This window comes from Sturnus vulgaris, chromosome 9 (assembly GCF_052056855.1).
Source record: "Sturnus vulgaris isolate bStuVul1 chromosome 9, bStuVul1.hap1, whole genome shotgun sequence".
NCBI lineage: Eukaryota > Metazoa > Chordata > Aves > Passeriformes > Sturnidae > Sturnus > Sturnus vulgaris.
This window is the reverse complement of record NC_142251.1, coordinates 1,148,818-1,165,247: the sequence shown is the minus strand read 5'-3', so window position 1 is coordinate 1,165,247 and position 16,430 is coordinate 1,148,818. Positions and strand designations below refer to the sequence as shown.

At 43.6% G+C, this 16,430-nt stretch overlaps 1 protein-coding gene across 2 annotated transcripts; it reads right to left on the bottom strand.

Moving 5' to 3' along the window:
• Positions 1-259: 259 nt before the first annotated feature.
• Positions 260-15,351, bottom strand: SERBP1 (SERPINE1 mRNA binding protein 1). Of its 2 annotated transcripts, none has more exons than XM_014891089.2 (9): positions 14,872-15,351; positions 11,767-11,929; positions 10,581-10,718; positions 10,323-10,418; positions 9,664-9,738; positions 7,832-8,009; positions 2,414-2,587; positions 1,563-1,601; positions 260-728 (listed from the first exon to the last, which is right to left on the bottom strand). In XM_014891089.2, exons 1-9 carry the CDS (start codon positions 15,230-15,232, stop codon positions 672-674), a joined length of 1,281 nt encoding a protein of 426 aa, XP_014746575.1. In that variant the 5' UTR covers positions 15,233-15,351; the 3' UTR covers positions 260-671. The 2 variants fall into 2 exon arrangements, with proteins under 2 accessions (XP_014746575.1, XP_014746576.1); XM_014891090.2 differs by having other exon boundaries at positions 10,323-10,394; positions 14,872-15,332.
• Positions 15,352-16,430: the final 1,079 nt, after the last annotated feature.

Below are 16,430 nucleotides of genomic sequence, written 5' to 3'. Positions count from 1 at the left end.
CCAGGAGTTCCTTCCATACAGCACTAACAGTCTGCCCAAATTAATATCCCACAGATAGAAATCTGTGAAATCTGAGAAAAATCTGCCAAAAAGGAATTAAGGAAACTGAAGTAGTGTGCAAGAATTCAAACCTAGTTTGGAGTTTGGGGGTGGAAGGGGGAAGGAAGTGGGGGGAGAGGGAAAAGTCTAAAATCCTGAATTTAAAAAAAAAAAAAAAAAGAAAAAAAAAAAGAAAAAAGAACACAAATGAAGGGAAAGCTTTGAACTGGTACACACTGTTCACACCTATATTTTTCAAGTTTGGAAACGCATATTTTCAAGCAGCAATACAAAAAAGTATCCATGAAGAATGCATAATCTCTGAAAAAATTATGAAAACATCCCTGCTACCATTACATTTCTAAATACAAAACTTGACTACCATATTTGTTGCTTCTGTGTAGCGAGAGAAGTTCATTTTCAAAACAGATAAAATTCAGTCTTTAGGTGTGAATGGTATGAATGACAGTCTCTTTTTTTTTTTTTTGTTTTGTTTTGTTTTGTTTTGTGGGGTTTTGTTTTTTGTTTTTTTTTTTTTTCTCTCAATTTCTTAGTTGTTTTAGGATCCTTAAGCATGCAAGCCTCGGAGAGGAAGGCCCCACCAGGGCAGGGTTGGCTTTATGACATCCAGTTTAGGACAGAGCTGGGAAAGCCTCTGGGTCATCTACATCAGGAGCAGAAGCACTTGACTGAAAAAGAAATATCACAGAGTTACTGCCTTGAGGCAGAGCTGGCAGCACTTTGGGATGGAGAAATTATTACAAAAACATCTTTTTTTTTTTTTTTAATTTATTCCAAGGATTATAAAGCTTCCTATACTGTTTTTCTGGGGTTTTTTTTGTTTGTTTTTTTTTTTTTTTTTGAGAGGAATTGATGTTTGAACATCATTATTGCACAATTCTCTTTTTAAAGAATGGTCTGGCTTGGGAGGGACCTTAAAGGTCATGGAATTCCAACCTCCTGCCATGGGCAAATCCTTCCCTGTGGATCAATCCTCACTGAGGGACTGAAATGGCCCTGTCTGGAGCATAAACTAAGGGTTTTTTATTTAGTTGAATATTCTAATTTTTCATTCAGTTTCGTTTTTCCCCACTCAGATGTTGATAAAAGTAATTTTTGTGCCAAATTTCATTCATTAGCCAAGGATCTCCTCAGCAGTTTCCAACAGAGTTTTTTGAAAGGCTCTGCACCACATCTAAGAACCAGTGCAGAAATTAAGAATTTCACACTCTTCACTTGGTCCTTGGAAACGAATGGGAAGAGCCAAGACAGTGGAACTTCCTGTCATGACATTAATTTATCAAGAAATAAGATTTTAAATCAGAATTGCATCAACACCTGTAACTGCACAGTCTCTGCCTTGCCTAAGACTCCAAAGGCCACAAACCAGAATTAAAAAAAATAACAGCAGGGTTTAGAGCTGAAGGCTCAGCACACAAGAACAGGAACAGCCAAAAAAAAAAAGAAAAGGAGAAGTTTTTGGTCCCCTGATCCCAGGGAATGCACAAGCAAAGCTCACCCACCTGGTTGGGCGTGTGGATCACATCAAACTCCTTGACCAACTGCAAGGAAAAACAAAAGAAAACACAAAAGTCAGGTGTAGGAAAGTTTGGAATTACTTTATGGCAGCATTCAGAGCAAACCAGCACTGTTTTAATTTTAATTCTTTAAAATGTTCTGATGTTGTTGTCAGGAGAGAGGTAAAATTCCCAACTAATAAACTAAAATTTGTGAAGTCTTTGTCTGCCAGAAGGGACAAAAAAAGAGCAAATCTGTGTGAAGAAAACCACAGCACAGACTGAGCTCATTTTCCAATCAGTAACAATTTGATTGATGCTTTTAAAGCAAGTGATTCATAATAAATCAAATCTTCACATATTGAACTTGACATATTCTTTCCTAAACCCCATTCAGTATTTTCCCAGGGTATTCCCCTGGTGCTTTAGCACCAAAGAAAGGGGAAAAAAAAAAAACATTCCTGGAGGTTAGAGAAAAACCAGTAAGAGCCTTGTTCACAACTGGAAAATGTGAATTGCTCAGGTTCAAGAAGTGACTGTACATGCAGTGTTTAACCCCCAGCAGCTCCCACTGCACTGAAAATAAACTCAACCCAGCATTTGTGCTTCTGCTCTGGCACAATACCATGGGATATTCACGACATGACAACACTGCTCTGACACATTCACCCTTTCCTTGCTTTAAAGCTGAGCTTTGCACAGAAAAGATTTTTTTATTTTTTTTCCTCTCGAGCATCTCCGACCAAAAATCAACGAGATGCCAGGAGGAGAAAAAAAAAAAAAAAGGATTGAGGGGCGAGCTGGGGGGTGCTGTTCCTTCCTTTTTTTTTTTTTTTTTCTTTTTTTTTTTCTCTCACCTTGTCAGTCCTGCCTCCACGGCTGGCCCTGCCCCCGCGGCCCCGGCCCCCCCTGCCCCCTCTGCCGCCGCGCCCGGGGCGTCCCAGGTCTCCGAAGTTGATCTCCAGCTGGGATGTGATGTCGTTGGCTGGTTTACGGAAATGGTGATCCATGACCGAGTCCTCAGCGTGAGCCTGAAGGGGAAAGGGAGGGTTCCATCAGTAAAGAAATGTCACCTCAGTTCCCTTCTGTCACCTCCCCCCCCCACTGGCCGTTCCCTTGGGGAAATTGTGATTTCGTACCAAAAAAAAAAAAAATCGCGATTTTTGGTTTTCAATTCACGCAATGGTTGAGGTTGGAAAAAAAATCCTCCAGGATTCGAGGGTAACCTGCACCCAAATCCCCACACCTTGTCAACAGCTCCAAACCTCCCTGGGCAGCTCCTTCCAATGCCTCACCACCCTTTCCATGGAGAAATCCTTCCCAAAATTCCATCAGAGCAACGTGTCCTCATCCCACACCAAGTACAGAACCTCACGTTGTAGCAATTCCCATTTTGTCTCCTGGTTCCATCAATTCCTTCCATTCTTTTTCCCACTCTTGGTCACCCATCCTTCTTTTTTCCCCCTGAGGATTTACATTTTATTTGCTTTAGCCCTTGGTAAATAAAAAAAAAACCTTAAAACTGCTGAGAATCCCTCACTGCTCTGCATCCACTGTAACAGCAAATGAGGCACAAAAAGCTCAAATAAAAGGAAGTGAAGGAGCTGAAATGGAACCAGTTTCACCAGTGACACTGGGAAATGGGGATCTCAGCACCTTTGTCATGATATTCCTGTTTTGTCATGATATTCCTGCTTTGTTCCCAGTGCATTTGGTGCAAACCCAAGCCTGGGATGCTCCCAGGAATTACAAACACCAGCAAAGTTATTATTCAGCACCTCGGAAAATTTCAGTTACACACTGAACCCCACCAGGTGTTTTTAAAGCAATTATTTCTCCTATTTAACACAATTTTTTTTTCCCCATGTGAAAGCCAGTTTCTGACATCAAGGATAACATAAAAAAAATGTAAAAACCTGCTTATTAGCAAACATGGAAATATTCAACACTTCCCTCCAAGTCCCCAACTCCTGGTTTTCCTACACAAATGCCATGTGCAGGCTCAAGCTTCCCAACTCCAACTGGATTTTCTGCTGTAGTTACACAACATTTGGGCTTTCAAAGGCAACACACGCTGTAATTAATCCCTGTACTTTTTAATTATCATTTGTGGAGCCTTCACGAGGCTGGAGAGGTCTGGAGTTAAAGCTGCTGGCAGGAATTCCATGGGTCCTTCCCAAAAATCTCATCCGTCCCTGCCATTCCCCCTTGTCCCCAATTTAATTAAAAATACCCCTTTCATGTTGCTTTATTTCCAACACATTCCACTGGGATGGATCCCACAGAACACCTGATTTTATTCATTTCCTTGTACACCCTTCCCTTAGAAATTTCTTTGCCAAACTCAGGGAATTTGTCTCAACAAAGAAAAGTCATTCCATGCCTCAGCCTGACATGGAACTACTCAAAACCTAACACTGACACTCTGTAAAACACTACAGAACACCTTAGACGTGTTTTAAATTCCTTTCTTGCCATTTAATTTTTTATCTGGAGAGTTTTTATCACTGCAGGCTACTGAGATTCTATTTCCAACCACAGGTAACCATGTGAGAATTCCCTTTTCTGAGTGGTGGGATCGATGGATTTGTACAATATTTCTGTGCATTTCCAGCCCTATGCTACTTTTAATTAAAAATAAATCACTACAGTTTACCAAAAATCATTGTATTTCCACTTTGGGGCAACCACTGAATCAACAAATTGTAAATTCCCTAAGAGACTTGATGATTTCTCTATCCAAAGGAATTAAAGGTGTTTTAGAAGACTTGGAACATTGTCCTCAGCCTCTTCCACCACTTGGGTGAGAATTCAGAGATACTGAATAATTTGTTTATCCTGAATGATCCCGAGAAACATTAAATTTGTACGTATTGGTGAATCAATAGTGCTCTGATTTAATAAGTGATCACTTCCTGAAGGCACTGCTGCACTTGAGGGTCTTGGGGAAAGCTGTCAAAAATTAAGAACAAACTACAAAGAGAGCCAAAGCAGACAGTGAGAGATGGAAAAACAGCAGCAAAAAATAATAAAAAAATAGAGATTCATGATAGAAGATTTTCTGATAAGGTTTGAAATCAGCAGGATGAGGAACAAGGGGGACTAAAACCATGCTGGGTGGTGCAGAGTGAGACAAGACATGGACAGAAAAGCTCCACGTTCAGTAAAATCCTGCATTTGGGTGAGTTTTTAATGTTCAAACTGATATTAATTATCAGTTCCCTGCTGAAGGAATGACCAGTGAGAGAGAAAGGATCAAAGAGCTCACTTGAATCCAGCAGACTCCCCTGCATTTGTGTCACGGCCTTTGTCTGGTGACATTTGTGTGTCCACGCCAAAGTGACAAAAGGAACAAAGGGAGAAAACAAAAAGGAAAAAAATGAGACTCGACTTCACACAGGAACAACAGTTCAGGCCACAGGAGCTGCTGGGGCAGCTGGCACCGAGCACATGGAGCAGCCAGAGAGACACAACAGCATGGATGGGAAATGTGGACACAGACAGCTCAGGTGGAGGGACAGCAAAAAAGACAAAAAGCTCAGGTGGAGGGACACCAAAAAAGAACAAAACTCAGGTGGAGGGACACCAAAAGTTGCCCAGGAGCTGCTGAAGCCCTGGCAGACTCCACACAGGCACAGAGATGGGGAGGGCTGGGATGTTTGAATCCCTGTCCATGGAAATCTTCCTGCAGAGCTTTCATTCCAGGGCCATTCCTGCCAGCTTTGAGGAGAGGAATTATTCTTTTCCAAAATACATTTCCTAATCTCCCACTGCAACCTCCTCTAAGGAAGGGATTGGTTTTGTGAAGAGGTTTGAAGAGACACAGAGATCGACTGGGTATCAGTTTTTCCAGGATAAAATTCCAGGACTTTTGGGATAAATTTTAGGATCTTTCCACAATGTAACTCGTTCCTGTTTTTCTGCAGGAATTGAAGACTCGAGTCCCTAAAGCATCTGCAGGGAAAAAAAAGAGGATCTCAGTTTTATGGCATAACCCTGAGTCCTGGGAAAAGCCTCACTGGACAGAGCTGCTGGTACCCCTGGATTTCAGATTAAAGCTGCAAGAACCTGAGACAGAACTGAGAGTTTATTTTAAAAGTACCTGTAAATGGGAAAAAAAAAGAAGATCTCAGGCAGGGCCAAGCATTTCAGCCCTCAGTGAGGAGGAAAAGGAGGACAGCTCTTCCCCCAGACTGAGCAGCATCAGATCCTCATTTCTCCCTTTTCCCAGAATCCTGGGGCATTCTCCAAGGAGTTCTCAAGCTACAGGAATGCAGGTGCTCATCACAACACTTCAAATTCCTGAGGCAATTATTGGGGCACACAGTGTTTTTCAGCCATAAGATTTGCTAAAAACCAAAATTTACCTATAAACCAAATCACTTTCACACATAATCTCCCTTCTTATTGGTGAAAAACCAGAAAAACCTCAATTTCTTGATTCCTAAGTACATCCAAGAGGACAAAAAGAGGAAACAGCAGGTAAGTGGTGGTTTTTAAAAGTATTTTGCTTTCTAAAGCTGCTCACAAAGGAGCTGCAGTGGAAGCTTTGCAAACTCCTGTATTATAGAGCTATTCTCCAATAATCCTGAGAGAAAATCCCCACACTGCTTCCCATGGGATGAGGGAACAATGAAGAAGGGAGATGGGGAGACACATGTGCTGGATGTACAATAAAGCAGGCTAAAAGCAGCTCCATTTAAAGGCAGATTTGTTAATACCTCACTTTCATGCTTACACAGCAAGAGGCTGTCACCTTCTTATGTGATGGTGCTAAAAATATCCAACTTGTTTATTTGAGAAGTTCATCTCTTAAACAGAACAATCTACTAATTATGGCAGGTCTTCCACAGGAGTAATTTGATTATTCATAGGTTTTGTTCAGATTATTTCATTTGTTATTGGTTTTGTTTGGTTGGGTTATTTCCTCCATTTTTTGTTTAGTTATCTGATTCAGTTTTTAAATGGAAAATACAGTCTGGATCATTCTAGCCTCTAAATTTCTCCCAAGTAGCATCACCTTTATTATCACATATGCTCATATGTTAAATAAAAAGTGCCCTCGGATGAGTAAATGTCAAATAAATCTGATTCAGTGAGACTGAGGGAATTTGAAGAACTACAGCTTTAGTAAATCTTGCTGAAGTACATAAATACTTCTGCTTAATGCATTCTTTCAGCACACAACAACATTAAATGTAACTCAAATTCCCTTTTCCACCAGAGAAAGCAGCATTTAATGAACACTTGAGTGAAAAGCTCAAAGGAGACACAGCCATGCAATCATTTCCAGAACTGAACTACCCCACACGGCCAGAAAACTGATGTGTGACTAAAGTCAAACTCACTGGGAGCTCAATCAGAGCAGAAATGGAACTTTCACTGGAACACTGGATCACGTCCCAGCCCCCAGGAGTAAAAATGGCACGGTGTGGAAAAAGCAGGAGAACATTTTAGGAGAGCAAACAGAGCACTGCACACCCTCCAGTCACTTCAAAGCACCATCACCATACAAAGCTGCAGCCACCAATCTCTTAAGTGAGCTGCTTAAAATCATACAGAGTGTTAAAAACGCCGATTGAAATTAAAGATTAGCACAGCCCTGCATTACAAAACAAGAGCTCTCTGGCAATTCCCTCCCTTGTGCATCTCCCCTTGCCACTCTTGGAACAGAAGAATGAACATTATGCAATGCCTGAAAGGAGAAACTACACATTTAAAACAATTTTACAGCAGCTATGCTGAGTGTCACAGGAGCACAGAAATCATTTGCACTGCCTTGCCGAGAGCTTGTCTGTGTCACAGCACTCAGTGAGGAGACACCCACGACACAAATTTCAGATGCAAGGTTTGGTTTGAGGTCTCAGAGGCAGGACCAGTGTTCCTTGAAGCACCACGAACCTGTGTGCTGCAGAACAGATGCTAAATAACACGAGTCGCCTTTTTTTTTTTTTTTTTTAGAAAGCAAACTCGACAACATTCTCCCCTAAAACTCTCACCAAGAGGCAATTCTTACAAACCCAAGGGCACAGCTCAGCTCCTGAACCCAACCACGGTCACAATGGCCACTTGAAGTTTCAATTTGCTAAAAGAACGTTGCTCAAACGAACAAAAACAAAGTTCAAATCTTTAAAAAAAAACCCAAAAAAACGATGTTCCCAACTTTCTAAACTTCCAACTCCAGGTCAGCATCTCCCAGAAGGGAACTCCCACTGTAAAAAAAACGCTCATCGATGACAAAGAGGACACACTCCAAGCACGGAAAGGCACTTTACCTCCTCACTCTTTGACTTGTGGAGCACAAATCCTTTTTTCCATTGCCCATCAGCTCCCTCGTTTGGTTTGCGGATGTTGAACTCGACTTTTGCACGATCCTTGCTTTGAATGGCTTTCCACTCATCCAGGGTCATTTCCTTAGGGCCTTCTTCCTTCACTTCTTCAACCTCGTTCTCTCTGGAGTGAATTCATGGAGATTGTGGTCAAAACTAAGGATTTACACTCTGGATACAATTTCCAAGATCATCTGCTGGTTGGTAGCAGGTTATAAATTGAATTTTGTCAAGGATTTAACAGTTAAGAGGTGAAAATATAAACACTCGTTTTCACCACATGGAAATTTATCTCCTTTAGAGGGAGTGCCAAAAAAATTCCACACCCGGCCACCTCTGAGCACAGCAAAATGTTAAAAACTAAAACTGACCCATGCCATCAAATCCCCACATTACTGTTAATTTTATTTCCAAATCTGAAAGCCTAACTTCTGTCATGACTTGTTTGGAGCTCCTTCCCCCCCTTTTTTGAAATACATCTCATAAATTATTCAAGTCAAGGCAGTGAAAAGAACTCGTTCTTCCCACAGTTTTTAAGCTTTTTAGTATTAAAAAAAAAAAAATCAGAATTTAAGCAGCTTTGGATAATTTGCTTCCTTTGTTGAACCAAAGATAATTATTCAAACAAGTTTTATTTCCAGCTAATCTGAAAAAATAACAGCACACATCTTATTTGTGAGATACAGCACCTGTACCTTGTGCCAAAGGCTATTTTTAAATAAAACACACAACCACTGTGCTCAATAACAGATCAAATTCCAGCTACTGGAAGCCTCTGGTCATTGTTCAGTTTGTTTATGCATCTGAATTTCTGATTTATAGGAAACCAATGCTGCACATGTGCAGCAAAAAGATCATGAAAGCCTCAATTTCAAAGGTTTTCATCTGGCAGGCATTAATTTTGAACAATAATGCAAAGATTTTACATCAGAATTACTGTATTTCAACTTCTGCTCATTGTGTAGGAGAGAATTATTTTTGACATGGGATATAATCAGAATTTGTTTTGTTCAAGGCAAAGATTTTGCTGCAATAAAACATCCTACAGTTCTGCTGAAACACTGAGGGCAAACATCCACATAAAACCAGACAATTCAAGTTACCCATGTGGAGATGCTTTTCTATAAAGAGAAAGTTTTTAGCGAGGCAATCAAGCCATAGCAAACAACACTTTAGGAACAAGTATTTCAAAATTCTCTTCGCATTTTTTTTGAGTCTTCTACAAAGCTCACACCTCATTAAAATACATTATTCACACTAGGCTGCCATAAAAACGTGTATTGTATTTTTACATCAACTCAGTATCAGTAAAGCTCTTTCTACTCCTCTGGTTACTCTTTCATTCATCCAATGCTGGTTCCTGCTGTAACAGTGTCCAAGTGAGATGGGAAAAGATCCAGGTAACTTTGCAAACTGCCTGGAGAATCAAAGATACAACCTTTCTCCTACAGCTCAGTCACACGGTCTCCAAGGCTGTTTTGGAAAATCAAGTTTAAAAAAGTTGCCTTCTACTGCCATTTCTTGGTGTTTCTACCTAATCTGAGCACGGCTGCTTTTGGGTTTGGAATTTTGGAGTTTAAAAACGTATTAGAAATAAATCTGAAAGAACTTGCAGGACACCAAGGAATGGTTTTAAAGACAACAACTTGCAGACACGAGGTTTTTAAGGAGACTCATTCAGCAGCTCTGAGAAATGTGAATTTGGCCAAAAAGAAGTGGGAATAAACAGCAGAGGTTCAAGGTAAAGCAGCCCAGGAGCACAGAGGGGTGGTACTCACTTGTTTTCAGAATCAGCAGGCGGGTGCTCCTCTCCCTCTGGCGTTTCCTCAGTTACAGCTGACTGATCCAATTCACTGCAATTACATAACGTTGGCAGTTGGGGCTTTTTTACAACTTCATCCCTCTCTAAAGCTATGTAAGATTAACAATCAAGATCTACAGTGGATTTACTGTTTCAGTAAGCTCTCTGTGCTTTTTAAATTCTATGCTTTCACTTAACTAATGTTTTTTTTTTTTTTTCCCCAATGCTTCCTATTACTCCTCCTGAAATGCTCTTGCTGTCCCTTCAAACACAAAATGGATTTGGGCATTAAAAATAGATTTCAATGGGATAGCTGAATTTTTGTAATATAAAATGCATGCTTAGCCTGATCAAAATTTGTAAAATGAAACTGTTCTGTTTTTTAGTAAAGAATTGTTACCAAACCAACACAAGACCTCCCAAACTCCCCCAAAATTGTGGTTGAACAGTGAAACCATCCTTATGTCACAAGGAATCGCTTGGGGGGGGGGGGGTTTAAACTCTGCACAAGCACGGCAAAAAAAAACCATGGAGATCAAAAGCAAAAAGGCAGCTAAACCTGGGTGTTCTACAAGCCATAATTAGAGCTAATTAACAGAGTGCTAATGGTTTTCTGAGCAATGACAGGGTACTAACGTTAGCTCGTCTTTGACGGTTCCCCAGTTGTGTGATCCGCTGCCCCCGCGCTTGTCCTCGTGCTTTAGGCCGCTGAAATGTGAATGTGAAACAGAACTAACAAAACTGAGTTAACATTATAGTGTCCGGACACAGCAATTCAAAAGATCAATTTGAAACTGGGGAGGGGGGAGGGAGGGGGTCAGAGTGATAAAGAAAAGCCAAAAAAAAAAAAAAAAAGAAAAAAAAAAAAGAGGCGGGGAAGAGGTGAAAACTCACGATCTATCGCTGCCGCTGTGTCTGTCGAATTCCCGTTTGCCACGAGAGTCAAATCCATCTCCTCGGCCCATGCCACGGCCACGGCCACGGCCCCGGCCCAGCCCACCACGGCCACGCATGGGCCTGTCCACGATGGGTCTGCCAAGGAACAGCCACAGCTCAGCGATTCACATCAGCATTTCGTGCTCTTGTCCCTCTCCTTTGAGGATTTTGTTGACTCGGTTTTATTTTTTCTTTGGCGTCGAATGATTTGCCTTCAAAAACATGGTTCTTTCTCCTCTTTGAGAACTTTATTTACTTGTTTTTTCTCGTAGCTGGGTTCAGACTCTAAATTCGAAAAAGTCAGTCCCCCATGCCTGCAAGTGTCCAAGGCCAGGTTGGAAAGGCTTGGAATAATCTGGGATAGTGGAAGGTGCCCCTGCCCTTGGTATGGGTTGGAACCAGATCACCTTTAAGGTCCCTTTCAACCCAAACCATTCTAGTTTGGTTGATTTCATGAACCAATCTGGTTCCATGATTTTAGAATTCAGGATAGCTGTTTGTTTGCATCTTCTGGCACTAATTCCAAAATTTAATCTTTGTGCTGGGTTACACAATTAACTGATGCTACAACTGCAACTGAACTCACTTTTATCCAACTTGCTTCTAAAAGGATTTGAACTTTGGCAACTAAAACTTTAGTATTTGAACATTACTCGAATTCTGGCTGCCTCACAATACTCAAGGGAGTTTAAATTGCATGTAGGTCTAAGATGGCTTCACCACTTCAGGTCTGAAGCCATTGCAGCCAAGGTATAAACACCTATGTGGACAAACTTTAGCTGGCTTTAAGTCAGCTGTGCAGATTGAAGTCACAGCTGTAACAGCAAACAAATCTCATCCTGCAGGAAACAGCTATGCCTGGATTCCTTTCCTGAGCTATCTGCTGTAGATGTAGAGAAATATGGTGAATATATTGATTTAAACTATAATTCATACCTATGAACCTGTTCATGTAGATCACTGCCAGCTTAAAACTCGAGTTAAGTTTGCAAACAAAACCACGGAAAAAGGAGGCGTTAGGGTCTGCATGACAGAATTTCATCTTGACTCGATTTTTTTTTTTTTTACCTAAGCAGCAGGAGGTGAGAGAGCCCTGTCCTGCCCAAGCTAGGAAAGCTGTTTAGCATCAAGACAAAACTCTTACTTATCCACAGAGAACTCTCCTCCCTCGCCCTTGTCCTCGGCGGGTTTCTCGAAGCGGCGCTCGCGGGGAGGTCGTCGCTCGGGTCTCCTGTCGATGGGTTTGCCTTCACCCTGCTGCTGTTGCTGCTGCTGCTGATCAGGCCTCCTGCCAATCCTCCTTATCCCTGAAACATCAGGCAGACACATCAACGGAATGTGGAGTGCTCCAGGAGAGATATCGAGCCCACCAAACGCAAACAAGAGGGAAGTGAAGTTTTATTTGTGCATAAAACGAGCAACTCTGCTTTCACCTGACTCTTCTCAGTCACATTTTTAGTCAGGATTTCAAATTGTGTTTGACTGCAAATCGAAGTAATCCCTGCTAAATGACAGAGTCAAGTTTCAAATAAAGATCAAGCTTAGCAAGATTTTATTACTGTTTTTTTCTTTTCTCTGAAAGTGTTTTTCAGTTAAAACAAGTGGGTTCCATTTGAAGAACACCCAAATGAAGTGAGCATCACCTCACCGGCATTAAGAGACTCAGCTCCCCAAATCACTCAGCTCTGTGCTGTTCTAACAGTTGGACTCCATGATTTTGGAGCTGTTTTCCAGCCTCAGTGATCCTGTGATTTTGTTGTTGGAAACTCTTTTGTGCAGCAGTGTCACCTGCAGGTACAGGTGAGTGACAAACTGGGGTACTCATCCACGTGGATCCTCCCAGCCCAACATTCTCTGACAAAAATTCTCCTTCCTAAAACACATCCCCAGTGCCACCGAGCTGCCCAGAGCTCTTCCTCCCTGCCCAGGCCTCCTAAAAGGGTTTTTAGTGCAAATAAAAACCTCCCGTGGGTATTCTCTTTTTTATCAAGCCCTCTCAAAGATCTAACAGAGTTTTCTTTTCCACTCATGTGAAAGGCCTTGTTTACTTTTTAAAAGATGAGTACAAACACATTGCTGCTTTGTTATATCATTTTCTTGCCAAAACACTGGCTCCAAAATTAACGAACCAGCTTTTAAATTCAAAGCCGATTTTTAATTTTTTTTTTTTTTTATTTTTTAAAAAAGAACCAAGCTCCTGCCTAGCAAGCAATGTCAAATTTGGGTGGGGCTACAGAAGTTGCAGTTGTAATGATAATCCAAGCCAACACACCCAGATGAACAATGTCTCCCTCACCTTCCAAGCTGTATTTACCATGAAGTTTGCATGGCACACAAAGCTCCCTGAGGAAACAAGGGGTTAAAAAAGCCTGCACTTGGAGAAGGGCTCTCCAATGAGGACAGGCATTCCATGTGAGGAGGAGAAGCAGGAATAGGAGCAGGCATGCTGCAGAACTGGAATGGAACAGCCACGGCTTTTGAATTTCGAGTTCAACGCCCTGCACTCAGAAAAACCCGGTTCCTGCTCAAGCCTAACCCAAAATACGAGTTATTTCTCAGCATCGCCAAGCTTTGAACTGCTAATTCAGCAGGCAAATCACTTGCAGCCTTATGGAGTAGTGGAATAGCTTAAAATACATTCACACAGGAAACAAACGCTGGCATGGAGCACCTTTATGATGCCAGAACTGCAAAAGCAGCCACGCACAAAAATAGACATTTTCAAACTGGAAACTGACTTTGTTTACAACGCTGCTACAGCAGCAGCCCCGACTTTCTCCGTTTCACTACCATAACAAACCACGAAAATACCAAATTTTTCACACTGCTCTTGAATGCAAGATGTGAAAATCGGAAGGTGAAGAGAGGCTGCCAGCCCTGCCCAAACCCCTCGCGCGGTGCCAAAGACACTTCCACGTCCCAGGTGAATCCCGTGGGGACAGCACCGGAATCCTGCACCTCACTAAGGCTTCCAGAGGACACTGGTTTAGCGAATTGGGACTCTGGAGAAATCAATGCATCCCTCACACAGAAAACACTCCTGAGCCTTAATGAGCAAGAGATCCACGAGTAATGAGTATTTCTAACACAGCTCCTAAATTTGTCTCGTCTGACAACATTTATAACACCCACTTCCCAAAACAAATAATATATTAAAATTATTTCTTTTAACAGCATAAAACAGCGGAGAATCAGAACCACTTTGCATTAAGATGCTCTCACGTAGCAGCGCGCTCCGCGAAAAGCTTAATGAAATTAAAATTAACCTTTTATTGCCTTGCTCCCACCACACTCGGATGCTTTTGAAGGATTCCTCCGAAGCCGAGTCGGGACCCACCTGCCGAGCGCTGGAGTTTGGGCGCGGTGGAGCTGCGAGCCCGGGACGCCATGTGCCCACATCCCTCCCTATCCATGCGGGCCCTCCTCGTTCCCAAAGCATATTCTTCAATCTGTTTATACTTTCGTTTCTTTTCCCCAAGATTTTTTTTCACGTAGGATGTCTTAGAAATTTACAGAAACTAAGGATTCATGCAAGTTATTATTTAGATGGATATGAAAAGAAAAGATTGCTATCGACGCTGTTCCCCTAGAAAATGACCCAAAAAAAAGATTTCGGAAAGCTCAGGAACTTCCAGATATCCTGTCAAATCCATCGGAACACCTGAAACACGAGTCAAGTTCAGGATACAAGGTTGGACAGGGCTTGGAGAAACGTGGTCTAGTGGAAGGTGTCCCTGCCCATGGCAGAGGGTGAACCATTCCAGGATCCCATGTGCTGGTTTAGATGGAATATTAGGAAAAAATTGTTCCCCGTGAGGGTGTGGAGGCCCTGGCAGAGGGTGCCCAGAGAAGCTGTGGCTGCCCCTGGATCCCTGGAAGTGCCCAAGGCCAGGGCAGCGTGGGACAGTAGAAGGTGCCCCATGGCAGGGGACAGAACGGGATAACCTTAGAGATCCCTTCCAACACGAGCCACTCCACGATTCCCTTCATGGCTGGGGTTTCCCATTTCGAGCCTACCCCTCTCTCACCGAGGCCCGCACGCCCGACTCCATTTTGCGCGGGCCGAGCCGCGGAACACGTGGGGCCGGGCGAGCCCGGAGCCGCCGCCGCCACCACCGGCCCCGCGGGCGCCCCGGGCGGGCTCCCCGGGCGAGCTCCGCCATGAGCGGCCCCACGTGCGGCTCGGCCCTGCCCGGGGCCCCCCCTCTTTGTGCCAATCCTCCCCGCCGAACCCGCCGGGCCTGCTCACCCTCCTTCCGCAGCGGAGCTCCGGGCTGGCCCCCGCCATCCTCCCGGCGGTCTCCGCCGGCGAAGGGCGGCAGCGGGTTCTTGCGCTCCTTCTGCGACTCCCTGCGCAGCTGCTTGGCCGCGCTGCCCGCGCCGCCGCCCGCTTGGCCTGCTCCGCCGGCTCCGCCCGAGGAGCCGCTCTGGGCGCCCGCCGGGCCTCGGGCTCCGCCGCCCGCTTGGCTCCCGCCGCCGCCGCCGCCGCTCTCCTTCCTCCGGCTCTCCGCCGCGCGCAACACCTCGAAGGGGTCGGACTCGTCATCGAAGAGCTGATCGAAGCGGTTGGTGACGACGCACCCGAAGCCCTCCTGCAGGTGTCCGGGCATGATGGGCCCCCGTCGGCGGGATCCTGCGCGGATGCTACCGGGCCCCCCGCGCCCTGCTCTCTGCCGCACAAGATGGCGGGCCCTAAGGAGACGCGCTTCTCTTCCGGCGCGGCCACATCCGGGCACCTCCGCGGGGAGGGCGGGCGGAGGCTACAGCGCCACCCGCGGCCGCGCCGCGAACTGCGCGCGCATTGTGTGAGGCGGGCGCGGGGTTTCCCGCCGTGGACTCTACCATCGGCGAGAGAAGGGTGGGGGGGGGAACGGGTCGACGGGGGAGGCGGGGGGGAGACGCGGGGCGGGGCGGAGCCCCGCACCGCGCCCCCCCCGCCTCCCCCGTCGACCCCCGCGCCTCGCTGGCCGATGGTACTTCCCGCGTGTGGGCTCCCTCAGAAATAAAGCCTCAACAAAGCGGAATCAAGAGATTTTATTAAGTAATAAAAGTTGATTTTCGGGCCTCGATCTGAAAGTTATGACGAGATTTCCCGCTTTCGTGGGCATTTCTGTAGGTGTAGCGGGCAGTGTCAAGTACAGGTGGTAGATTTTTTTGCGGTATTAATACATATTAATATAACGATATTTATACTGTTATAAATACATACTGCATATAATACAGTAAATGCCTAATATTAATATATATTATAATATATACGCTTAGTGCTAATATATTTATACAAATATTAATATTACAAACATTGTATCTTAATAGCAATATATTGATGTAATATGTCAGCATACCACTACTATAATTTTTATAAAATATATATGTACTAGTATCTGATTATTACCAAAAGACATTCTATCAAGAGATAGATGTATAACATAATGTAGATATAAAACATAATAAACAGGCACAGATTTTGGCATGTCCTTCAAAACACAATTTGACTGCTCACGGTTTATATCTCTAAGTCATCAGAACATTTTGGCACCTGTTATAAAATAAACTTTGTGCTCAGCAAGGATGTTATTTCCAATATTTGCTTTGCCTGCTCCAAGAAGCTTGAAATAATTGCTTTAAAAATTAATTTAATTACGTTTGTTCTGTTCTTGAATGCCTATTGCTCATAAATTCAAGACTCAACACCAACTGCTTTGGAATACTCCATAGTTTTCAAATATGAACCCCATATTCTTCAAATAAAAGAAAAATTTTTGCTTTCATGGATTGTTCTTCATTATATTTCCCTGCAGTCCCACA